Consider the following 26,164-nt stretch of genomic DNA (forward strand, 5'->3'; position numbering starts at 1 on the left):
AAGGAATGCGGAAGGGTCAAAGAGTTTCTCCCCTCTGTGCCCCCCAACATTCCCTGCAGGGCCAAGGCTGAGTGAGCAGCCTCCTTCCCTGGGGTCAGGGCTCTCAGCAGGGGTGGGCATTTCCCGCCCTGGCTCCCCCTCCTTTTTTTGCTCAGCCCCATAGATGGGGGCCTGGGAGGGGGTGCCTGCTGCTCCTGCCTTTTTCTCCTGGATGAGTTTTGCAGCTCCCTGGGGCCCTCTGGCCCTTCTGTTGGAGCTGCTTTTTGGGTGGGGGTAGGTTGGGGGCAATGTGTGGTCCCCCATTTCCCCCCGCCCCCCTCCTGGTCCTACACCTCCCATGGGAGGAGCCCCCTCCCCCTCCACCTGGGGGGGCTGGAGCTGCTGTCAGTGTGTGGTGGAGGTCTGTCCTCCCTCCCTGCTGTCACTCTTCCCGAGTCAGGCCCTCATCTAGGGCAGGCAGTGCCTCCAGCCCCAGTCCCCCACCCCCCTGGTTGCTGGAGAAGGACACCATGGTATGGAGGAGCATGAGAACAAGGACATAGAGCCGGATCCTGCTGGGGCTGAGGCGGGAGCCCCCAGAGACCGGCAGCAGGGAGGGCTTGTGGCTGAGGTGGCCTGGGGGGTCATGGCGGGGGTGGTAGTGGTGGTACTGTTGGTGATAGTGGTGGAAGTAGGAGTGGTGGAATTGCTGGTGGTGGGTTTTGGGGGCCTCAGACTCCTTGAACTTCTTCTTCTCCGACTCACAGGAGACCCACTGCACGTCACAGCACTTGGTTTCCGGCCGCTTTGGCGAAGTATCCAGCAACCCTGCCAATGGATAAGGAAGGTGTGGTGGGCTGCCAAGGGCGGGGGGAGGGCTGATGGATATGCCTTTCTTAGAGAGGAGATTTTCCAAGCTGACTGCTCTGGTAGCCCTGCCCAAGACTCCTTTTCCCCTGTCCCTTAGCACCTTCCCTTTCTGGACAGTTCTCTTCCAGGGACCCCAAATGGTTTCTCTGTGATAACTCCCTGGCTGGGCAAGTTGTGAATGGAGATGGCCACTCTGTTCTTTGCCTCTATTCCACTTGGCCCTATCCCAACCTGGGGAGCTCACTGCCCACTCCTCCAGCCACTGACCTTCTTCTAACCTGACTTCCCTGTTGTCCTCCCTGCTCCCACACCCCCAATCTGATGCCTGCCCTGGGCCCCCGGCCTCCTCCCTCCTCCCCAGTGCCCTGCCTTTACCTGTACAGATAAAGCCAGGGAGCCCTCCGTACACCATTTCCTCATTGTCAGGGAGTATAAAGGGGCACCGGGTCTGCACCTCCAGGCAGTACTGCTTGCAGGGCACCCAGCGCTGGCATTCCTGCTGGGTCACGCTGAAGTATTCTGAGCATAGCCAGGCCTTGTAGACAGCCTGTGGGGAGAGGAAAGAGCATCAGCCCAGGCGCCAGCCCCTTCCCACGTCAGAGGAAAGGAATGAGGAGGGATGTACTTGTAGTCTATTAGGGGCGGTACGTGCTTACCAAGACAGCCCCAGAATCCAGGGGGTGGAGAACAAAAAGGGTTTGGGTCAAGACCACTACATCCTACCCTAAGATGTCCCATCTCATAGCCAGGACTCCTGAGTCCCCCAATCTACGGTCATCTAAGACTTAAAATTTGTTCGTTGGTAAAATCACAAAATGACTCCTATGTCAGAGCTGGAAGGGGCTTTACAAATCATTCCATCCAACCATACCATTTTACAGTTGGCCCAAAGAGGCGTCCTGACTTGTCTGAGGTCACCTATCATGAGGTAAATTTCAGTTCCGTTCAATTCAGCAAACATTTCTTTGGCTGATGGTATTAAGTTTCTAAATTCAAGAAAGAGATGGAGACAATAATCCTTGCTCTACCTCGTTAGGGAGTTGTGTGCATCAAACAATATGACACGTATGAAAATGTTTTGTAAACTCTAAAGTATAATACAAATGTGAGGGGTTATTGTTAATAAAAACAAGAATCTGCCTTACCAGGTACCACATGTGCCTTTAAGCTCTGCTTAATCCATGCTCTGCCCGGTTGGCTTCAGCCCTGTTGTGGAGCAGACACTATGTTTCATGTGAAAACTTTGCTTTGCAGTTTCACTTCACGGGTGTACTTCCTGTCCCTCATCTAGCTCACTCCTACCAGGTACTGGGTCCTAGCTAAAAAAGGTTCATTGCTCTATACTCTGGCTTTCATCAAGCCCCGAGTTTCTCAACAGTGACACTACTGACATTTTGAACCGGATAATTCTTTGTAGTGGGATATGTCCTGTGCATTGTAGGATATTGAGCAGCATCCTTTGCCTCTACTCAGTAGTTACCAGTTGCATCCTTTTCCCTCCCCACAATCGTGACAACCAAAAAATGTCTCCGGCCATTCCCAAATGTCCCTTGGGGGGGCAAAGTCATCTCCCACTGAGAACCACTGATCTAGCTCCTTGCTACTGGAAGTGTAGACCTGGATCCCAGGCCCTGCCCCAGACCTGCCAAGTCAGCACCTGCATTTTAACAGGATGTCCAGGCAACTCTCACACATGAGGTTAGAGCCCTGCCCACATCCAGTCCTTGTATCTTCAAGGGCACCTTCTCATAGTTGCTCCTCACAGCAATGGTTCTCAGACTTCCGTGTGCCTCAGAATTCCCTGGGACACTTGTTAATATGCAGATGCCCCCCTCCAATTCAGCTTCAAGAGGAATAAGGTGGGCTCAGGAATCTGCATTTTGAACAAGGGTCCAGGTCATTCTGCTACCAGAGGCCTTTCAACCACACCCTGAGCAACGTGGTCAGAGCTTCTTACACCGATTTTAAACGTTTACACTAAAATACAAATAACCACCAGGAACATGGACTTTGACAGTGCAACCCCATACTGGCCTTTTCCAAAGCAGGGGAGAGGTGATGGGTGGTGGTGGTTGGTGGTGATGGTTTGTGGTACAAATCAACCCCCTGAGGAGCAAAGCATTGCTTGGGACTTTGATACCTCACTGGCATCTCAAAGTTAACATGCTCTAAATCTTAAAACGAAGTTCTTGATTTTTTTTTTTACTCCAAATCTTCCCTCACCCCCAAGTCTTGACCATTTCAGTTAACTGCCATGACCATCCACCTAGGTATTCAAGTCAGAAACTTAGGTGTCAGCCTTCATTCCTCTCTTTCCCTGTATGCAGTCCATCAGCAAGGCATGACAATTCTCACTTCCACAACTTTGTGCAGGCCACTGTCATTTGTCACCTGGACGACAGTCTCCTATCTGGCCCCCTAACCTACACTCTTGCTCTTTCCAATCCACTGTTTACATAGGAGTAAGAGCGATCTCAAACTGTCATGGGATCATGTTACTCCCTTGCTTCAAACCCCTCAATGCATTTAGAATAAAACCCAAACTTTCGACCACAGACTTCAAGCCCCTGCATAACTTGGGCCCTGTCTCTTTCCAACCTCGTTTTCTACCTCCCTTCAAGCTCATCATGCTCCACATGCAGAGGTTTTCTTTCTTTTCCTTGAACATGCCCTACTTCTTCCCACCTCAGGGCCTAGGCACATGCTGTTCTCTTGGCCTGGACTGTTACTCACCATACTTTTGGCATGGCTATGTCCTTCTCATCTTTCAGGTCTCAGTTTAGATGTCACCTCTGCAGAGTGGATCTCCCTGACTACTCTATCTAGAGTATTCTCTCTTTTTCCTAATTGTTTCTTCACCACAAGTGTGACTTTGTCTGCGTCCTTGTTTTGTTTTTCTCTGTCAATCTCACTAAAATGTGAGATGCATGAAAGCAGACACGGGTTTGTCTTATTGACCATTGTGTACTCAGCACAACATACGTAAAAAATGCCTGTGGATTGAATGAATAGGACGAGTAAATGGGACATGTCACTACCCTCAGATAAATTCCAGTTTCATGGGTAGACACACCTAACTTGAATCTATGGCATATAATTTATACTATAGGAGAGGCTACACCACTGACCGCTGGAGGGAAGCAGATAGAGAAGCAGGGAAAGATTTCAGCATAGGATAACAGTTGAGCTTGGACTCAAAGTAGGATTTTAGATGGGAAGGGTAGAGATGAGACAAAAGGGCATTCCAGGCTGAGGCAACAGCTTAGGCAAAGGTATGGAGGTGAGTGAATGCATGGTGTGCTAAAAGAACAGAGAACGATTTTGTATGAATAGAGTAGAAAGGGTAGCAATCTCCTGTGGATGAACGTTTAGGTTATTTCCACATTTTCATTATTATAAACAATGCTTTAGTGAATATCTTTGTACACGTCTCTTGCACACTTGTGTTAAATTTAATTTATATAAACAACTAAAAGTGAAATTATTGGGATAAAAGGTATGTGCAAAGGAATGAGAAGGGAGTGAAAGGAGGGTGGAAAAGAACAAATGAAGGTAAGAGGCAGGGTAAGAGGGAGCCAGAGGGGGCTAAGGGGTAGGAGAGAGTGGCAACGGGATAAGGGAGTACAAGGGAGGAAGTGTGTTAGAAAGAGAGGATAAGAAAGATGGAGGAGTTGGAGGGTAAGAAATGGTGGTAATAGTGGAGGTAGGAAAAACAGGGTTGGGGAGAAAGAGCGGGGAATAAGAGATGGAGAGTGTAAGGGAGGTAAGGGGGTGCAGTGAGGGTGAGAGAAGATGAAGGGTAAGAAAGAGCAGGGCGATAAGAGGGTGGGCGTATAAGAGGTGGTAGGAGGGGCTGTGAAGAGAAAGGGTAAGAAAGAGGGAGTAAGAAAGAAGAGGGTAAGAGCGAGCTGGGGAATAAAGGGGGGTGAGGAAGAGGTGAGTATAAGAAAGCAGGGGTAAGAAAGAGGGATAAGATAGCAGAAGGAGGAGAGGAGAAAGAAATAAAAGTAAAGCAAGAAAGAAAAGGAAATCCCAAGAGCCAAGGGCCCCAGTACTTCAGAGACCCTCCTCCATCTTTTGGGCCTCAGAGTGCCAAGATGAGGCTCTGTCCACAGCTTCTGACCCAATCTCTGAGCCTGGGCCCAGAGTCCACGTCAACCCTCACCGCAAACTGTGTGGAACTGCCCCCTCTTCCACCGGTGGGGTTCAGAGACCCCTGTGGGATTCTCCCCGGGCTCTTCCAGTTCGATATTCCTGCTCCTAGGTGAGGAGGCCCCACTGGAGTTCTAGCTCTCCTCCCAGGCAACTGCAATTAGCCTCATAACTAACAGGCTGTGGTGGCTGGGCACTCCCCTCATCTACTCAGAGAGGGAGGGAGTGGGGAAGGGAGGAAGGGACAGAGGTGGAGGAGGGGAGAGGTGGCCTGACAGTGGGAGTGTGGCCTTTCTCCTTAATTAGATGACCCTCTCTCAGGCCCCACACCCAGAGCCAGAGTCACCATGGCAACAAGTGGGTGAGCAGATTGCCTGAGGAGGACACCAGGCCTGTGGGTGGTGAGGCACAAACAGGCAAGGAGCTAATGAGGGGAATGGAGGAAGAAGAGTTACAGGGGTCTGAGAGGTAATCCACTTCCTTAGCCCCACAGGCGGCCAGCTGAGGCCATTGCTGGCCCACCTGCTTCAGAGGTGGCCTGGGGTCCTTCTCAGGTAAAGAGTCTGGCTCTCAGTGCTACCACCTGGGCAGCAAGCCTGCCTTGGTCTCTGCAGCCCTCTTCCCTAGCCGGACCTAAGTAACTTGCCCAGGCTCATCAGTGTTAGGACTGAGCCAGGAGGACAGGTTGTTTGTGCAGTCACAGGGGGCCTGGGCACTCATCCATAAGGATGGGGAAGAGCCAGGAGAGCCAGGGCTAGGAGAGCTACGGGGCTTGCTGGAGGTGGGGCATGCAGGGAAAAGGAAGAAATGTCTGAGAAGGAGACGACAGTCAGTTGGGAGACCCTTGGAGATCTTTTGCTCTAGTTTCTCAACTCTGGCTGCATATTAGAATCACTCAGAGAGTCTTTTAAAAATGCTCCTGCTTGGCTCACATCACACTCCAGACCAACTAAGTCAGAATCCTTGTGGGTGGGCCCACACATCTGTAGTTTTTCAAAACACCTCAGGTAATTTTAATATGCAGAGAACTATCAGCTTAGTCCCACTTCATCATCATTTTATAGAAGAGGAAACTGAGGCCCAGAAAAGGGGGAAGGACTAGTCTACTGTCATATAAAATAGTGGCAGAGGGAGGAACTTGAAACTTGGTTTCTCAACTCCAACTCGAGGGTTCTTCCTACTGGACAATCCTACCAGTGACTGCAAATTCTAGACTCAGAGGGCAGGACACAAGGGTGTGGGTAGGGGACGAGAGCTGAGGAGAACTAGGCCTGCTCTGGGCTTTCAGTCTCTTCAAACTCCAGCCCTGGCAGCAAAGGTTTCTCCATCATGCCCTGTCCCCTGAGCTTAATCATCCTGGACTCTCGAGGTAGCAGAGGAGGATGGGTGGGGTGGGAAGCCTTGACCAGGCAGTGCCCTCCTTTCCCTACAGAAACCCCTTTCCCACCTCAGTCAGGCCACCGCTGGGCTCAATCAAGTTCTGGCTGCTACAGCCCAGTTGCTGTGGGAACTGGGAGGGGAAGGAAGCAGGGAGTAGCTAGAGAGAACACCAATTAACCCAAAAAGGAAGCTGGGAAGGCTGTCCCATCCCTCCTCCCAGCTGGGCTGTTAAGCCACTCTTCAAATGGGAGTGGGCAGGATGAGGGGGATCCCTACCTCTCCTGGGCTCTGCAGCTGCCAGTTTAGGGAGGAGTGGCAGCACCTGGAGAGCCTTACCCTCCTGCTCTATGCTTGTAGCCCTGGCCAGGGCATCCTCATGCCTTCGCTTCTCTGGAGAGAAGCGCCTGACTTCTAGCCCTCAGGATGTTGCATGAATGCACTCAAGTGCGTATACACACACAGCCCAAAGCCAAGACTCAGGGCCAGAGGATTTAGAAAGAGGAGGCCTCCTGGACTCCTTGGTTTTGGGGCTGGAAAACGCTCCAGAAAGGAGGGCTTCAGTTCTTGCCAACCAAGAAGTCAGCAGTTTCCTTCTTGGATTCCAGCTTGCTTCCTTCCCTAGGACCTGTTTCTCCATCCCAATCCTCCCTACGGACCTTCTCTTCATGGCTGCTTGTCTTCTTAATATACCCCTGGGACCCTTGGCCAGGAGCTGCAGCTGCAGGGCCTGTGGAGGCAGAGCAGCAGTCTGGGCTGGGCTTGGGGATGAAACTCATTGTTTATAGCACACTAGTAACCGTCCTGCCCCCAGATTTTACCTAGAGGGAAACTGAGGCCCAGAAAAGGGGACTGATTTAGCCAAGTCAGAGGCATGCAAGAAATCAACTACAAAGATAGGATTAGAAAGGAGATACTCTGATGACTAACCCAATGCCTCTTTGCACTGCATCCATCAGGACACCTAGAATTGTGTGAGGGACCTCCTCCGTAAGAAGAGCCACATGCTCCTCTTCCTGAGTCTGGGCTTTCAAAGAGTTGGATCAGAACAGGGTAAGGTCAAAGTCAGTCTCTCCAACCCAGGGGAAGGCGACCGTGGACATAACTCTGGGGACAGCAGTAGTTCACTGGGATTGGCAGAGTCAGACTGGGATTAGAGGCATTACAGGACAAATCCAGGTGGATGATATGGCTTTACTTAAGTGGCTCTAAAAATAAGCAACAGCTTTCCTGCTTCTGAGAATGAGCAGTCATGAGTCAAAGTGGCCTGGCCTGGCCTGGAGGAAAGGCGGGGAGATGGCTAGAGAGGTAGGTAAGAACGTAGAGCCAGTGTGGTTCCAGAGGGCCCTCATACCTCTAAGCCTCTTAGACTATCTGTTCAAAAGCCAGTGGCTGGGTGGTCCTGGCCTGGCCAAGGGCAGCCTGGTTAATGAAGAAGTGGTGTCCCTAATGCAGGGGCAGCTCTTAAGGAGTCTAAATGATTCAGATCAATCAGGTAAGCAGAGGAGGCAGGTTCATGACCACTCCACAATGGAAGGTACTGTGAGAGTCATCGCTCCACCTCCCTATCTGCTGTTGGAATTTCCACTCCAACATCACTCCCAAGCGCTATCCAGTTACTCATTGTAAACCCCTTGTCACAGGGTGCTCACTCTCTCCTAGAGCAGCCCATATCTTCAGACAGCTCTAGCAGTTAAACAAGTTCTTCCTTCTTTTGAGCTAAGATAATGCCTCTCTGTGGCTTTACTCGTGGCTCCTACTAGCTCTTCTGGGGCCATACAGAGCAGTTGGCTTTCTGTGCCCCATGTCAGCCCAGCAGGTATTTGTAAACTTCCCTGCATCAGGTCTTCCCATTCATTTGTTCATGCAATGATCACTTTCTGAACATCTTGAGTACCTGGCACTGTGCTGGAGAGCTACAGATGACAGAGATGAGTGAGACAAGATTGCTATCTTCAAGGATCAGGAGAGACAACCATGTGAATCAATCATTATAAGTCACTGTGATAAGTAGGAGGCACTTGGTACAGTGGTAGCATAAAGGGAGGAGTGATCAATTGTGTTTTGAGGGCTCAAGGATGGGAAAACACCTCCATGTGGGAGAGGCTTGAGTTGGGCTTGGAAAAAAATGAGTGGAAGTTCACTAGGTAGAATAGAGTGGGGATAAGTGCACTTCAAGCAAAGGAATCAGCAGGCATAAAGGCTTAGAGGTGTGCAATAGTGCTGGGTTCAGACACTGTAGGTAGTTTAGCATAGTTAGAGGGTGCGAAGGGAGGCATGACGGGAGAAGAGATGAGGCTGCAGAGGAAGGCCATGCCCATATTATGATATGCTCTGGCTGCTGAGGAGGAGGTGGGCTTCATCCTATAGGCAATGGAGAGCCTGTAATGAGTTTTAAATAATTGCTTTTTAAAAGATCACTTATCACCTCTGTGACTAACTTTTCAGACTTATGTCTGAAAGTGTGGGTGATGGGGTGTAGGCATCAAGACTGGAGGTAGAGAGACCAGTTAGGAGACTACTGCAATAATCTGAGTGAGAAACGATGGGGACCTTAACTAAGGCAGTAGCAGCAGAGTTAAGAAATGGAGACGAAGGGGTGGATGTGAGATGTCAAGAAGGTAGAATCAATAGGATAACTTATGGATGTGGGGAATGAGGGAGAGGGAGGGGTCCAGGATGACTACCTGGTTTCTGGCTTGGGTGGCAGGATGAATAGTAGTTTCACTCATTAAGGAAAGGAAACCAGGAGGAGGAGTAGATTTGGGAGTGAAGAAAATGAATTCAGTTTTTGTTGACTTTGAGGTATATGTGAGTCAGCTAGGTAGAAATGTCAAGGAGGCAGTTGGACACAATGGTCTGAGCTCAAAAGGAGGGTCTGGGCTAGAGAGGAAGCTTTGGGCATCATCGAAGGTTAAGGTGTTAATCATTAGGAACACAGTAGGACTCTACTTTCCATACCCTTTGAAGTTAGGCATGGCCATGTGACTTTGACCAATGAAATGTGAGTTGAAGTGACATGGATCACTTCCGGGGAGAAGCTTTAAGAGCTGGTGTGTGGTTTGCCAGAGTCTCTTCCCTCTGCTACTGACTGTGGAAGCAGTGTTGAAATGGACTCTCTACTAGTTTGGGTCTCTTGGTGACTGTCATGAGGAAATGCTCCCTGTTGACCTGTTCTGGACATGTATTGTGAGCCAGAACTGTTTGTTGTGTTACGCCTCTGATATTTGGGGGTTGTTTGTTACTACAGCATAACCTAGCTCACCCTGACTGATAAAGCAATAGTGGAAGCCAAGGAAGTAGATGATATTGCCTCGGGAGAGTGAACACAGAGAGAAAAGGATCAACAGTGGATCCCTGGAAAACACTAACATTTAAGGGGTAGGTGAAAGAAGGGAATCTGATGAAGAGGGAGGAATGGTTTAAGAGATTTGAAGAGAAACAGAAGAGAGGGGCATTCTGTAAATTAGGGGAGGAGAGACTTTCAAGGAATAGGGAGTGGTCAGCAGATAAGGACTTAGACAGGAACCCCACTGACAGTCTCAGCATGGTGGGAGCAGTTTCAGTGGAGCAGTGCAGACAGAAACCAGACTGCAGCCAATTTAAAAGGGAATGTGAGGGAAGAAAAATGGAGATAGCTAAGTGTAGACTACTCTTCCAAGAAGCCAAACCTTCCCAGTTTTTTCAACTATTTCATGGGATATGGTTTCCAGTTCTTTCTTCTATTCTGGTTGTTCATATTCAGACAAGTTCCTATTTTTCTGTCTCCCTTGCAACTGAATGCAATCCCCAGATACAGCTTATCAACACAAAGTCAAGTAGAAGTATCAGCCCTCCTGCCCTAGAAGCTCTGCTTCTGTTAATACAGCCCAAGACCACATGTGCCCTCTGCGGGACTGTATTGTATTCTCCTGGTGATTCAGTGGAGATGGAGAAGGGAAGGCCTGCCTGGAGTGTGGTATCAAAGACACAGCCTAGATAAAAGGCCCTGCATGGAGCCCAAGCCTTCTGGTGAGACATCTATATAAATTAAACATCTATATAAATTAAACTGTAGCCTCCCTGAGGACAGGAATTGTATCTTACTTATCTGCACTGCCCTCCTTTCAGGGTTTCAAACGAGCTGGGTATCAGAAGAGGTGTTGCTAAGTACTTGAAATCCAAGCACTTGAAAACTGAGCCTCAAGCAACTAGCCTAGATTGGAGGAAAGTGGAGAGCTCCAAGAAAAAGGTGGAAGTAATGGATTATGTAATGTGTTTGCATGAAGTTTACAGCTCTGATGGAGAAACTGGGGGAGCATTAGCAAAAAGTCATAGAAAACTAAGCAAACAGAAAAAAGGAGGCAATTATTAACTCCAGAAAAACAAGTTGACCAAGGAAGGAAATGTAATCACAGTATTCTACATGACCCAGCTGGAAACAATATTTACAATCCTAATAGTATAAACATGAAATACTGTTATAACCAGAAATTGTGATAGGCCAATATCAGACGTATGAGGGGAGGGGAAGTATGTTGTGTGCATATGGTCCTGCTAGTAGTAAGAGAGCTTAGTCCTCCTCTAATAAAATCAAAAGTCAACAGATATTCAAAACAGGAAAAAATCAAGAAATAGCAGTATTGGCATGCTGTTTAGAGATGTGGAGGTAAATATCAGAAGAAATAGCTAAGAGATTTGGAAGTATTTAACTCTAAAGAGAGAGGCTCAGGGGAGGAGCAGAGGGCTTCTGTTTTAATTATAAGCATTAAGATCTATATTTATCATTTAAAAAACATTAAATTATATATATAATATTAAATTATATATATACAATTTAAAAGACAAGTACAAGCCACAAGGATATATATATATATATATATATAATTATATATATATACACACACACACATATATATGGGATAGATATACATGTGTATATATGTATATATGTGTATCTATCTATGTGTGTGTAAAGTCAATAGATATTTATAACAGACAAGTCAAGAAATAGCAATATTGGCATACCATTAGAAACGTGGAAATAAATATCAGAAGAAAAAGCTAAGAGAGTTTCAAGTATTTAACTCTGAACACTGAGTATATATATGTAGTTTATATATGTCTTTTAAAATTATGAACATATATTACTTTGATAAAATGAAAATAAAAATATAAACTGATCTGCAGCCATGAACCTCAAAAACAATGAAACAAATCCTCAAGACTTGACCCAACCAACCTCACCAGATTCAGCCCTGAAGCCCCAGGCCCTGCACTGCCTGGTCCTGGATCATCTACTCCATCACCACTGTCTGGGCCATGGGCTTGGGCCAGGTAAGCTTAATAGGCCAACAGAACTAAGGAGTGGTCTCATAGCCAAAGAGAGGAACTAAGATGAGAGGAGGGGAGTTTTGGAGTCTTCTGTGCCCAGTGGCTGTGCAGGCCACCACAGGAATGGTGCTAGTGTGACAGTGACAACCATAGCTTCCTTTGGGCTGCACACAGATGTGTGCAGCATAAAACCCCACTGCTCCTTCCCAGGCACACCTGTTTGCCACACACTGCTAATCCTGGGCTCAGGCCAAGGAAGCATTCTCCAGCCTTCCGGAAGGATCATTATGAAACCAGCTCCCTGCCCCTGCCTTACCTCCTTCCCCAAACACATGCCTTGCTAGAGAGATGAGAGTCGGGGGAGAATAGAGACTTGATAAAAGGACCTGTCAGCTGTGCTTGGTCTCTGGGGATGAGGTAAATCAAGGCTTTGGAGTCCTTCCATCTCTGCCTATTCCCTCCCCTACCTAAGCATGTCTTTGTGCCCTTACTCAGTAGAGTCTCTCCAGTTGCCTTCTGGCTCCTAACCTCCCACTCCCATGCCACACACTTCACCTCCTGCTCCCAAATTACCTTTATCTTCTCCTAAGCAGTCCACCCCAGTGTTATCAATTTCAATTGGGTATTAAGCAGTCATTTGGATTAAAAACATCCAGTTAAGGTGAGAAAATAATAGCTACCATTTATTAAGTACTTACTATATGCCAGGCTCTGTTCTAAGCAACTGACATTTATTAACTCATCGAATCCTCACAACCAACCCCTGAAGTGGAGACATATTTATAGGTGAGGACAGGAGGGACCAGAGAGTTTAAATAACTTGCTCAAGGCCACACTGCTAAAAATAATAATAGTGGCTACCATTTCTTGAACACTTTCCATCTCACAGGCTCACTGTGCTCTTAAGAGATTAGCATGTTGTATGTCATTTAAGCCTCATAATGACCCTATTTCTTAGTTTCAAATGTGAAGAAAGTGAGGTTCCAAGAAAGATGAAAGAATATGTTCAAGGTCTCAACAACTATTTTATGGAGAAGACAGATTTCAAACGGGAATTTGAAGCCGGTTTACCTGGACTTCAGTGCCCAAGCTCTTATACACCATATTGCCCCTTGAGTGGTCCCTCCATTTCACTAACACGATCAAAGTCATTAGCTTGTTACTCAAGCAAATCTTTTTCATGGAATTTCAGGTCAAGTTGGGGAGAGATTTCTAGGACTGGATGGGAGAGTAATTTTCTAAAATCAGTGTATTCAGCCCATTCCCTATACGAGTAAGGTTTTCTTTGTAAGGGGGTATGAGGGGAAGAACATTTGGGTACTAGGGGCTACAAACGCCCATTTCCATTCCCCCATAAAAGCACTCCATTCCCTCTTTCCTCTACACACACACACACACACACACACACCCCTGAGAGATGGAGATGTTGAAAAAAGGCAACTGCTGCTTTATTTCTTCCAAACCCACCAGCTTCCTACCCAGAGCCTAAGGCTCACTATTCCTGCTCTAATCTTTGGCAACTGATGAAGGGAGGTCAGCTGTCTCCTTGTAGAAAGGTTTTCTTGCCTTTGGACACGAGTTCTCCTGACCCAGTTCCTATCATTTAGGGGCTTCTGGAACTGCTTTGTCCTGGAAGACTCCAATGCCAAATTCCCTCCCTTCAGAAATGTCTCAGGGCAGCTACACACTCTACCTAAATGCTCCTTCCCCCAGCTTGCTCCATAAATGTTCTTCATTGCAAAGCCTTTGCTGCAGTCAGATGGAGAGTTAGCTAGAGCTGGGTTCAGATTCTGGCTCTGCCACTCAGTAGCTGTGTGAACTTGGACAAGTCACCTGTAAGGAGGCAGGGACTCAGCCACTAATTTGCTATGTAACTGTGAGCAAAGTACTTTCCCTCTCTGGGCCTCAATTTGGATCCAAGAAGATGGTCCCTAGGGAGGCAGCATGTATAGGGAGAAGACAGGGCAAACATCTTTATACTCAAACAGACCTGCTGTCAAATCCCAGGTCTGCTCTTACCAGTTATGAAACCTCAAGCAAGTTACTTAAATTCCCTGATCTACACTTTTCCTTATCTGCAAAATGGAGACAATAAAAGTGCCTATCCTTACCTTTCTGTAAGTGATGTCTGGAAAGCAACTAGCACAAAGCTTTACCTGTAGTATAATTACACTGGCACAGATTGGGTAGTACCATTGCCTTCTGGCAATCAAATCCCTGGATTTGACCTGGATTCAAATCCCAGCTCCAACTCATACTAGCTGGATGACCTTGAGCTAATTACTTAACCTCTGAGCCTGTCTTCTCCTATGTAAAATGGGGATAAATATATTTGCTCTTCACAAGGCAGATGTAAGAATTGAGTGAGATAAAGTATATAAAAAGTACCTGGGATAGTTCCTTTCTTTCCCATTCCCTCCTTTCAGCTCTAAGATTCAATTAACAAATGAAAAAAAAAAAAAACTGTTTACAAATGTGATCAGAAAAATGTTAAAATCATTAATACATATAAAAGAGTACATACAAATCAATAAGAAAAACACAAGACATGAACAGACAATTCACAAAATAGGCAATACAAATGGCCTATAAACAAGAAAAACAAATATTTGACCTAAGGAATTCAAATTAAAAGCCAACGCTAGACCATTTTTCAACTCCAAATTAGTAAAGCTTTAAAAATATGATACTCAATACTGGAAAAGGGTGGTAAGTTAGTCCCACACTTTTGGCGAGGGTATAAACTAGAATAAACCTTCTAGAAAGAAATTTGGTAGGAAAGAAATTTGTATGCCGAAAGCCTTAAAAAGGTTAATACTCTTTGATTCTGTAAGACTAGTCCCAAATGTTCATACTGCAGAATTAATGTTTATGCTTCCATTTGTATGCAAAACAAAGGAAAGAAAAAATCATTTTGTGTGCAAATGTTTATGTAAGTTCAGAGATGGGGTGGAAGGATACACACCAAATTGTTAATATCAGTGACCTCAGGGCAGTGGGACTGGGAGGGAAGGGAATAGGATGATCATTAATGTTTTTTTAATAAATCTCTGTATTGTTAGATTTGGTACAATGAGCATGCATTATTTTGCGATTTAAGAAACTCAGCAAAGTAGAGAAATAAGAAAAAATGATTGAGATAACATTATTAGAAAAAAAGAATCATAGATCTGACAAAGAATTATGAACAAAGATATTCATCATAGCCTTATTTATAATAGTAAAAGTTGGAAGTAAAGTAAATATCTAACAATAGGTGACTAGTTAAATAAATTGCACTACATTCATGTGATGGAATATTGTACACTCACCAAGAATGATGTTTATGAATATTTAGTTACATGGAAAGATAGTATAACTTCAACAGCAAGTTAAAAAGAGCAGGGTAAAATACTGTATGATTTCAACTATGTAAAAATATATAGTCACATCTATTAGGATGGCTATTATCAAAAACATGGAAAATAATAAGTGTTGGTGAGCATGTGGAGAAATTGGAACCCTTGTGCTTTGCTGGTAAGGATGTAAAATGGTGCACTGCTGAGGAAAAGAGTTATGGCAGTTCCTCAAACAGTTAAACATAAAATTACCATGTGATCTAGCATGTCCACGTGTAGGCAAATATCCAAAAGAATTAAAAGCAGGGATTCAAACAGATACTTGTATACCAATGTTCATAACAACATTATTCACAATAGCCAAAAGGTGGAAGGAAATGAAAACATATGTCCATACAAAAATTCGTCCATGAATGTTCACAGCAGCTTTATTCATAATCGTCCAAAAGTGGAAAAAACCAAGTGTCCATAGAGATAAATGGATAAACAAAATGTGGTATATCCAGGCAATGGAATATTTTCAACCATAGAAAGGAATGAAGCACTAATTCATACTATAACATGGATGAACCTTGACAAAATTATGTTAAATGAAATATGCCAGACACAAAAGGACAAATAGGATATGATTCCACTTATATGAGGTACCTAGAATAGTCAAATTCATAGAGACAGAAAGTAGCATAAAGGTTACCAGGGGCTGTGGGAGGGAGGAATGGAGAGTTATTGTGTGATGGGTATAGAGTTTCTGTTTAGGAGAATGAAAACATTTTAGAAATGGATAGTGGTGATGGTTGTACAACATTGCAAATATTACTAAATGCCACTGAATTGTACACTTGAAAGTGGTTAAAATGGTAAATTTTATGTTATGTATTATTTTACCACAATAAAAAAACTAATATATATTATATATATATAAAATATTATATATATGTGCCATGAAAAGACATATTAGGAGAAAATACACTATAACATTAAGAGTGTCTCTGGGACCTTTTTCCTTTTATACTTCTATCATCCAAAATTTATCAAAGACCATTTTTTTTGTAATTGGAAAAAAAGGTATTTTTAAAAGATTCTGAACCTATAATAATTCTGAAGGTTTAACTTGGTTGGAAGTTTTAGCCGAGTTCAACACTAAGTAGATATGCTCACCTTTCACAGATGAGCCAGGTAACCATGCTATCTGCTGAAAACCAAATGAAAAGACAGGCAACAATAGTAATACCCAACACCACCACATGTCCCTCTCCAGGCAGAACTTGGTGAGCTGGCACTTCCTTCTACCCCCAAGAGAAACCTAGCCATCCCAGGCCAGGGCTCACCAAAACCCATGCATGGGAACTGGGTGTCCAAAGCCTAGACCAGGCCTCAACAGGCTCTGGGGTGACAAGGTCTCACTGTTTCCCCTTCCAGCTCTCCCAGCAGGTGCCGGGTGGGCCTCAGGCCTATGCCAGGCCTGCCTAGGAGACCTTCTCCCCTCCTGCCCTAGTTGATCTTTCCAGCAGATTGACGCTGAGAATATAACAGATACCTTCCCTCCAGGCATGAGGAGCCCAGCTCCTCCCATCTCCTTTGCAGATCCTGCAGGAAAAAGAGGGAGCAAACACCTCCCTTTCTCATGCCCATCCTCTGCCACTATCCCAAGACGATACTGGTGATTGTCACTGGGTCTCAAGGACAAGAGACTGAGGTATTGAACAAAGAGGATGTTGGTGGGTCTCCACTTTGGATCTGAGTTACTCCAGCTGGGCCCTACAAGCTGCCAATAGGCTCTGCTGGACCTCCCCTCCAGTCAGTCCAGCTTCTCACCCCAGTCACTCAGTAGCCAACTGGACATTGCCTCTGACCGCTGGAGCAGATTATTAACATTTTCTTTATACATCTGTGCACTGGGGAAAGAACAGACGGACCTAGGTTTGCATTCCAGTCCTCCCACCTTTTAGCTCTGTGGCCTGGGTAGGTCACTTCCCCTGATTGAGACTCAGTTGTCTCATTTGTAAAATAGGGATAATCACAGTACCTGCCTGCTAGGATGACTGGCAGGATGAAATGGGTTCATGGGCGCATATAAAGCCCCTCATATCTCCCAGGCACTCAAAAGCTTGCAATTTTCTTTCCCCCTTTCCCTTCCTTACCCCATTCTTTAGGACCAGCCTGCCTAGCCTTCTGGCCCAGAGACTTGTGGCTCAGGTTCCAGCTCCTTTCTCCAGAATCCATGAGTAGGAGCTTTGTCCATGGCAGCCCTTGTAATTCCACAGTAACTCCTTCTCTCCCCAGGGCCAGCTACAGCTCGCCTGCTGCACTTGCTCTCCCCTCTAAGCACCTACCGGGCTCAAGGTGTCAAAAATTCAGGCTTTTCTGAACCCCCTCTTATGCCCAGGGAGAAAAGTCTGGTCCAGTATCCCCTGCCGCCTGCACACACTCTGGTCTGTGTGCCTGTAACGACAGGAACACAACATACCCATTCCCCAGAGACTCCCAGGTCAGCATCTGAGAATGGTGCTTCTGGAGGCCCATATTTGTCTAGACCCCTCAGAACCTGCTCCTGGCTTTTCAGCAAACACCTGCAGCTGGAATCTGCATGTGGCTGAGACATGAGCTGGAGGGGGGCAGGTTTGATGCCCACTCTGCATGGGTACACAGCAGCCACACAGCCTCGAGGGTGGGAACACAAAAGACCTGCCCTAAGGGAGAAGTTTTTCTAGGGCAAACTCCCACCCTTAAGCCTGAAGTGTCGTCCTACATGCCCACCCACACACGGAACGGTGGGTGTACCCTTCCCCTGAGGTACCGATGCCTGGGGAGGAGACCCACATGCACCCTCTCATGCTTGTGATGTGTTCAGAGATCCTTGACCTTCCTTTAATCTCAGACCCGCCCCCTGTCTTCCCCTTCCTCACCCCCACCTCCACTGTGTTCAGCAGACTCTTCTAGCCAGACCATGAGATTGGGTGGGAGGCTGCTGGGCTCCCTTCCTCCAACTAACTTCCCCCACCCCCACCTTCAGGAGATACCAGTGTATCCTTCCTGGAGGTTCCTGTTGCTATGGTGACTATAGTAGTCAGGCACCAGCCTGTGGGAAGGATGGGAAGTAGCCCCGAGGAAGACTGTGTGTCTGTGTGTGTGTCTATGTGTCTAAGTGTGTGTGCATGCACACATGCACATGTCCACCTTGATTAGGGAGCAGAGAAGGGAGCAAGGAGAAAAAGAGCAGAGAGGGAGAGGGGGAGGGAGGGAGAAAGGGGACAGGAGAAGAGGGGATCAGAAGATGAAAGGGGGGCAGGAGGAGGGATGGGGATAAGGGAGGTAAAGAGTGAGGTGCCAAGGGCAAGAGATGCAGTGCCAGGGGGCTGAGGGAGGAGTCCAGAAGAGGGTAAGGACATGGGGTAAAGGTTGGGAGGGTGTGAGGTAGAGGTGGGAGATGAGGGGAAGGGAGTGGGATGGGAGATGGGAAAGGGTGGACTGTTAGAGAGAAGCAGAGGCGGGAGGTGGGGGAAAGGAGACGGGTGGGAGGATTGGAGGTAATTGTTAGGAGAAGTAGGGCTTGGGGGAGTGTAGGTGTAGGGGTACAGATTAGAGTGAGGTGTGGGGCGTGGTTTGGGAATGGTCTAGGGTGATCTTCTAGTAGAAGACTGGGAAGGTTGTGGGGTCACTGGTATGTGGATGCGGGGTGTTGGGTGTGGGCTAAAATTTGGGAGGAATATGGGGGTTGGGAGTGGGGGTAGGTCAGGATGAGGGTGAAGGAGTCTGGAGAGGTGTGGGCAGCATGAGGCCACTTTCCCACTCCCATGTTTAATCCACTGTATCCTTGTCTGAGCTATAAACATCGCCTCTTCTCTGTCCCTGCCCCTTCCCAGAAGCTCAATGTTCACATTCCTGGACAATGAGCTTCTGTGGATCTGGAGGCCTCTCCCCAGCGGAGGTTTTGCCACGATTGCCAGGAGGTCACTTCTTGACTGCATCCCACTTCGTCCACCCCCAAACAGGGACCAGGGCACCCTCTGCCTGCATGAACCCTGGGTCAGGGAGGCTGACTGAGGGGTACTGCTCCCTGCCTGCAGGCTTGGGTGACAACAGGGACCACTGGCCAACTGGGGGATCCTGCCCTTTGCCCAGTGCCCTGAGCTCCTTGCTCTCAGCACCAGTGTTAGCTTGGGAGTCCTGCCCGGCAGGAAAGCTGTGGCAGGTGGGAGGAGAGAGGAAGGCAGCAAGGCAGAAACAGCTGCCAGCCGGAGTAGAGGAAGAGCAGGGCCCCAATGGGGATGGGCAGAAGGCAAGAAGCTGGCTCTGGCAGCCCCTCCCCCGTGTGTGGGTGTTAGGCCTCCTTCCCCAGCCCTTCCTAGCCAATTCAGGGACCAGGCTCTGCGTACCAGCCTAAACTCTGGGCTGAAATAGACCTCGGAGGTCACCTGGTCCAACTCCCCCCCATAATCTGGAGTTAGAGTCATCTCCACAGCATTTCCTCCAGGGGTCTGCCTGAATCAGGCCGGACATTTCCTGGGAGCAGGGGCTCACCTCCTCCTAAGGCAGTCTATTCCATCTTTGGAAGGAAAAAATCTGTTAATTGAGCAACTCGGATGTGCAGGCTGAGGTACTGTGCAGACTTCTCATTAACAATGACCTCACAGGGCTGTTGGGATGAATTAGCTCCATTTTACAGATGAGAAAAGCGAGGCTCAGAGAGTTGAAGTTCCTAGCTCAAGGTCACACAGTTAATAAATAAAAGAGCTGGGTTTGAATCCAGAACTTTCTAACTAGGAAGTCCCTCTGGGGCTAAGAAGGACATGCCTCTTCTTTTGCATCATGACCAGTCTTCTGAGGTCTGAAGTCAGAGACCACATCCTCCTGAGTCTCCTCTTCTGCAGGTGAAACAGCTCCCTCAGCTCTGTCCAGAACTTCGGTTCCAGCCTCCTCCCAACCTGCTCAGTGTGAGACCCAGGACCAAACACACAGTCTGCCAGGTGGGTTTGGGCCATCCAAAATAGAGCCAAACTATCACATCCTTCCTCGGCGCTAACCTTTATTGATGTGGCTCTATGGCTGGTAAGAGAGCTGAGAACTGTCCTTCTCTTGGGTTTCTATCCCCTCTTGGATCAGAGCTATGAGAGAAGAGGCCAGGGTTTTGTTTCCATCTCCACCACTCCCCCCAGTCAGAATGTCCTGAATTTAGAGTAGGGAAGGGGCAGAGGTGGGGGAAGAGGCCATTAGAACCAGGCAGGGGCATGGCAGGGTTGGAGGATAGAGAGCTGTGGGGGAGTGAAGCGGTTGTCCAATAACCCAAGGCAGGGCCAGGAAGGCCAAGGGGAGGAGGAGGTAAGGGCTTTGGGGGAGTGTGCACAGGGAGATGAGGGAGGGGTGGAGCATGGCCCCAGGGGTTGGGAGAGGCCAGGGTGGGGATGGGCCTGCCTAAGTTAACATCACCCTGCTGTTTGAGAGGAAGTCAGTCGCACTTGAAGGAAATGTCTCAGCTGGTACTAAATTGGGAGGTGTCACAGGCAGCAGTGAGGACAGGTATGATTCGTGGGGCCCTGTGTGGCCCAAAACAGGGGCAGACATTGCAAAGGGAGAGAACAAGGTTTCTGGAGTTGCCCAGGAAAGATCTGACTGAGACACTCAGGACAGGGCCCCAGAGACAGGGCTCACCTGGCCCCAGGGCAGAGGCTCCAGGCTCAGTTTCCAGAAGTAGAAGAAGGCTCTTCATCCTGGCCTGGGGCTGTGGGCTCTCCACCCAGGAGAAGCTTTGAGGATGAGGCGTCATCTTCAAGGGATCTCATTTGGGGTAGGGGCTGGACAGGAGGGCATGGAGCCGAGGGGCAGGCTGTGGGATCAGCAAAAAGGCCTGGGATAAAGGTGGGGTGATGGGGTGAAGAGAAAGGGGCTGCAGGAAGGAGGAAAGCAGGGCTGTCTTTTCCCTGAGTGCCCAGAATACAGCTGGACTCGAGAGCCCTGTGGGTCTAGGCCTCAGTTGAGGGAGAGAGCACTGGAGAGGGGTGGGAAAGACAGGAAGAAAGCCGTGGAGCTGGCACTGCCCTTCTCCTGGCACAGCACGCAGTGAGAGAGCAGGCGGAGTTCACTGGAGAGGGAGAGGGAGAGAGTGACAGTGACAAGGAAACAAAGGAGAGGAAACAGGGCCCTGGTCATGGGGAACTTGATGGGAGTCCATGGCAAAAGCATGGGCTCAGTACCAGAACATGTGGGTTGGAGGCCTGGCACTCCTGCTCATTAGCTGAGAGACCTTAGGGCAAACTGCTTGATCCCCCTGCACCTCAGTTTCCTCATCTGTAAAATGGGGATAATGGTTCTGGTACTACCAGCCTCCCTGGGCAGTTGTGATCTCATAATATATGTGAGAGAGGTTGAAAACCCTAAGAGTGCATCAATGTCAGGTGTTATATTATTAATACAAACTACTATCAGCTACCTCTTCCCACTTAAATCTCATAAAAGACTCAGGATGTGGGCAGAGTAAGGATTATTACCCTGTTTCACAAATGAAGAAATGAAAGCTTAGAGAAGTGAAGTGACATGCCCAAGGTCACACTGCTAACAAGTGGTAGAGGTGATAAGGTCTCCTGAATCCAAGAGATCAGTTGTCTTTCTCCTACATCAAACTGCTTGATAAAAATAATCAACATGAGGGATTATTACTTAGTGCCAGATCAGACAGAGCTTGAAGCCAACTATAACATGGAGAAAACCCCATGGGAAAGTTGGTGCGTGGTCGCTCATTCATCCTGGTGATGGAGGAAAAAAAAAAACAGTCGGGCCATGGGGTTGGAGAGAGGGCCACAAAAGTCAGACATCCTTTATTCCATATGCTAGTGGCCCACGTCCCTCTGCTCCCACTGAGTGTGTGTATCTGTGGCTGAAGGTATGTGTCTCTATGTGACAAAATGTGTCCTTCTTCATGTGACAGCACTTCTACCTGTGTGTCTCTGACATCTCGGGGAGATGTGCGTGTGCGTGACACGGTGTCTGCTTCTGTGGCATTGTTTGTGCATGTGACAACCTGTCTGTATCTCTGTGTGACTTTGCCTGGGGTGGTGGTGGTGTATGGCAGTGTGTGTGTTTGTGTGTCTGTGTCTGTCTGTCTGTCTGTACACCTTTAAGAAGTGGAATACCTCATTTGGTAGTGTGAGTGAGGCAGTGAGTCAGCTGAGGCTGAGGGAGACAGGAGGGAGACTGCTAGGTTACGAGAACAGGAAAAAGGAGAATGAGCAAGTGAAGTCAGGAGCAAGGAGCTACCCCTTTCCTCCCCAACACCCCGCCCAAATCCCTCGGGAGCCCTCCAAGAGCACGGAACCCCGCAGAAGTCCACAGGGGTCACGCTGGATGGAAAGGGGCACTTTCTGCCCCTCCCTAAAGCCTTGGAGGGAGATGAGGTAGGCTAAGAGGCAACTCTCTCCCTCTCCAGCTCTCAGCCCCCAGCTCAAGGATGGGTGATGCCACCACCTCACCTGGTCTCCTGGTCGTCACTTGACCCTTTGACCTTGCTGTTCTCTTTCCTCCCAAAGGCAGGCCACCTGGCTAGGCTGAGCAAACAGGGCAGTAGCACCATGTCCCAAATGTTTACAGCTCCCATACACCTACTGTCCAGAACGACCCTGCTGAGGGTCAAGAAGTTTCTCAATACTCAGCTCTGCCCTAGGCAGGCCCGTTCTGCAGCGGCCTCACTTCTCCTCTAGATGCCTGTCCCCAGCAGCCAGAAAGCCAGCTTTCCCTCCACTGCCACCCCAGGGTAGTGGGAAGGCACTGGGAGTTTTGTAATGCACCAGCCTTCAGTGGCCCTCCCACAAGCTGCTGTGCCCTCTTCCAAGCTCCTCTTGTCAGGGAAGAGGAGCTGGCAGGTTCTCTCCTTGGGGGAAGATAGGCATCCCTGGGCTCCACCTGCCTAGGCTCTGACCAGCCACCTCAGGTCATATAAGGTCAACAGTGTGGTGTGCCCCACGACCAGGAGTGCCCCTCCTCTCACCCATTGGCAGGGGCCAAAGGGTGAGGGTTAGGTTGCCAAATGTTCTTCCTCCCTCCTTTGGACTTTCTCCTGCACCAGCCAGTCCCAGGACTTTCAATTCCAGCCCAGGAAAGGAAGAGGGCACCGCTGGCTGAGGATGGAGGCTGGGGGAGTCAGATCCTCTTTCCACCCCTTTGCCAGCCCAGGGCCCCGTGACCCTTCCTTCCTCATGCGGGGGCGGGGCACCAGGAAGCCCCAGTCGGAAGGTGCCCAAACCCAGAATTAATAGAAGTTGGCCAGGTGGTTACCTGACCTGAATCCCTGAGGCCCCTTCTCCGGGAAGGGTCCCAAGGTAGCACTCGTAGTGCCGCACTGAGAATGGTGCGGGTGATGAGGGGGAAGTGGGGAGGGGGTAGAGGGGGAGACCTCTCCCTGTCCCACCGTCACCGCTCCCGTCGCGCGGCTGAGGCAGCCGTTGTGGCCGCAGACGCCAGTCCCTACCTTACAGCCTTTCGTGCAGGAGCGGATTGAGTACTCTTCTGCCTGTAAGTATTTATGCAGCACGAGGTCGAACTCGTCATATTTTTCCTGAGCATGTCGGTCGAGCCGCTGGTACGCCTCGATACAGTTGCTACACATCTCCCAGGCCCCAGAGCCCGGGCTGGCCACCACGGCCAGCAGGTCTCCCAGCAGGGTGTCCAGGCTGCAGTCCAGGCTGTCGGGGCGGTCCATGCCCAGCAGCAAGTCCCAGACCGTGTAGGTGTCGCAAAAGGAGAGAGTGAAGTTCCGAAAGTGGCCTTTAAGCAAGTTTTTTTTGGCGGAGGGGAACTCGGCCGGGGCACGGGAAGAGGAGTCAGGGGGCCGCAGAGGGGGGGCTGGGGTAGTCGGTTCGAAAAGTCTCTGCAAAGATTGCAATTTGGTGCAAGCTGCATCCAGCCCCGTGGGCTCTGGGACGCCGCCGCAGTCCGGCCTGGGACCGGCGGCGGAGGCGGCTTTGGTCAGGTTGCTGTATCGGGGGACGCAGGTGCCCGGGGGCGCGCTGGGCGGCGGCGGCGGCGACAGGGGCAGCACTGAGCGAGGAGGCACCGGCTGCCGCTCACGGCCGGCCCCCCAGGGTGGCCGCATGGCGCTGCTCAGCTCCCTGGCTCGGGGCCGGGCCCCGGCGCACAGCCACAGATGGTCAGCGAGCAGCACGGTGAAGAAGAGCAGGGACGCCAGGGACAGTCGCCATCGCTGCGCCCGTTCGGAGTCGGCGCAAGGTTTGTCGCTCGGCCTAGGAGCCCAGCAGCAGCAGCAGATAGTCAGCGCGGCGGCGTCTTTCCCGGGCCACATCCAAGCGCCCCTGAACATATTTCAGGGGGGTCCGGGCTGGAGGGAGCAGGCAGGCGCGAGGCCGGACGGCCGTCTCGGGCGGGCGAGCGGGCTGCGCGCTGCTCCGCTCTCCTCGGCGCCGTCCAGGCTCTACCTCGGGGGCTGCATGGTGAGGCAGGCAGACCGGCCTGGGGCCCCGCTCAGGCCGGAGTCGCGGGGCGCTCTCGTGCCGTCCCCGCGCCCCTCCCGCGCTCCCTTGCTTGCCGCCCGGGCGCCGCCGCCCGGCCCGCTAGGCGCTGCCCAGCGTCCCGGCGGGGGGCGGTGCGGGGCACTGGGGCGGTGGCGGCTGCGGCGGCGGCGCCGCACTCCTCATAGTGTCGGGCCCCTCAGCTCCGCGCCACTCCACTCCCCGTCGGCGGCCGCCCGGCTCGCAGTCTGTTCCGGCCGTCTCGGCTCGGCGCAGCTCTGCGCCTCTCAGCGCCGCCGTGCGGGCCCGGCCGCCGCGCTCCGCTCCGCTCCGCTCGCTCGCCCGCCCGGCGCCGGTCCTCTCCCGCCCGCCCGTCTGCCCGCCCGCCTGCTCCCGCTCCGCGCCGCTCCCGGCCTCGCTCGCGCCCTCCTAGGCCCGCCGGCTGGCCCGCTGCTCGGCCCTTCGGGCTTCGCTCGCGCTGTGGCCGTTCGCCGGGGCCGGTCCCGGGCCGTCTCCGCGCCTGCTGCTCCCGGAGTTCCAGCTCGGGCGGGCCACCTGGCTCCCGGCGGCGCCACAGGCGCCGGACGCGGACGCGGGGCTTTACTTAGTGCGCTCTCGCTTCCGCCTCTCGTTCGCACCGCTGTGGCGGCCGCCGAGCGGCACGGCCCCGTGGCTCCCACTGGCCATGCCCCCTCAGTCTGTCGCCATCTTCCGCTGTGCGGAGAACACCTTGAGAGCCCGTGTGCGAGTGTGTTTGGGGGGGAGCGGGGCGGAGAAAGAGGCACGAAGAGGAGGAGGGAGCGGGACTAGGGCTCCGACTGCGCCTGCGCCTCAGGACTCCCCCCCCCCCCCCGCCCGCCCCCGCCGGCCGCAGCCTGTGCTGTTTGGGGATGTTTCCAGTCCACCCCCAACTCCATTCACTTCAGCGCCTCCGTTCATCTGCCTGCTCCCCGCGTACACACGCCACACCCTGAGTCCCAGGCCAAGGCATTCCCCCTCCCCCGCCAACCCAGGCGCCCGTCTCCCTCCCCTGGGCGGCCGCTCACTCCCCCCGAGGGCTAGGGGACTTCTGAGGGTGATTCTTGGAGGCAGGAGACAGCAGGCATCTCCGTAGCGTCTCGCTGCCTTCCTGGGTCGCCTCCCCCGTCCCCGTGACTAGGCGACGCTGGAGCCGGCTACAGATCGGACCAGTCCCCTGTCCCTAACTCCCCTGTCGCCCTCACTGTCCTGCCCGAGGCCAAGGCTGCCCTGGTGCTGAAGGACAGCTCCCAGCTTAGCTACCTCAGAGGACAGAGCTTGGAGAGCGTCCTGGAGGGGGCAAGACAGTGGGCTAAGATGGGTAGTAGTGACGGGGTGTCGTTTCTGCCCTTAGTAGGATTTCCAGCAGCCTCTCCCCTGTCCTAGCTTCCTGGCTCCCCCTACAGGCTGCTGAGAATAGCTGTGCGAGTTAGGGAAGCTGCGCCTCCCAATGGAACCATGTGCTTGGGGCCTTCACATAGTCACATGGCACTAGGAACTCAGACGTACAAACGTCCTGCCGTCCTGCCAGTGCCACTAACCTTGTTTGGATTCCACCAAATCTCAGACTGGCCCGGTTGTCTACTTCCTTTCCTCACTCCCTCCCACTCCCAGTAACACCCACATTCTAATTTTTAATCAACCATTACTGGTAAGGATTTG

At 50.4% G+C, this 26,164-nt stretch overlaps 1 protein-coding gene across 1 annotated transcript; it reads right to left on the bottom strand.

Moving 5' to 3' along the window:
* Window positions 1–318: 318 nt before the first annotated feature.
* Window positions 319–25,233, bottom strand: NALF2 (NALCN channel auxiliary factor 2). Its single transcript, XM_004439886.3, has 3 exons — window positions 23,488–25,233; window positions 1,225–1,396; window positions 319–807 (listed from the first exon to the last, which is right to left on the bottom strand). The coding sequence occupies exons 1-3, from the start codon at window positions 24,334–24,336 to the stop codon at window positions 422–424; spliced, it is 1,407 nt and encodes a 468-aa protein (XP_004439943.1). The 5' UTR covers window positions 24,337–25,233; the 3' UTR covers window positions 319–421.
* Window positions 25,234–26,164: the final 931 nt, after the last annotated feature.

Source organism: Ceratotherium simum, chromosome X, assembly GCF_057802395.1.
Source record: "Ceratotherium simum simum isolate JZ-2026a chromosome X, ASM5780239v1, whole genome shotgun sequence".
Classification (NCBI taxonomy): domain Eukaryota; kingdom Metazoa; phylum Chordata; class Mammalia; order Perissodactyla; family Rhinocerotidae; genus Ceratotherium; species Ceratotherium simum.

Excerpts from the sequence above, each read along its gene's own strand:
- NALF2 (XM_004439886.3), bottom strand. The coding sequence starts at position 24,336 with ATGTTCAGGGGCGCTTGGATGTGGCCCGGGAAAGACGCCGCCGCGCTG. Across the intron at positions 1,397-23,487 it reads CCTGCACGAAAGGCTGTAAG|GCTGTCTACAAGGCCTGGCT; the intron begins GTAGGGACTGGC and ends CTCTCCCCACAG. Across the intron at positions 808-1,224 it reads CCCTGGCTTTATCTGTACAG|GGTTGCTGGATACTTCGCCA; the intron begins GTAAAGGCAGGG and ends ATCCATTGGCAG.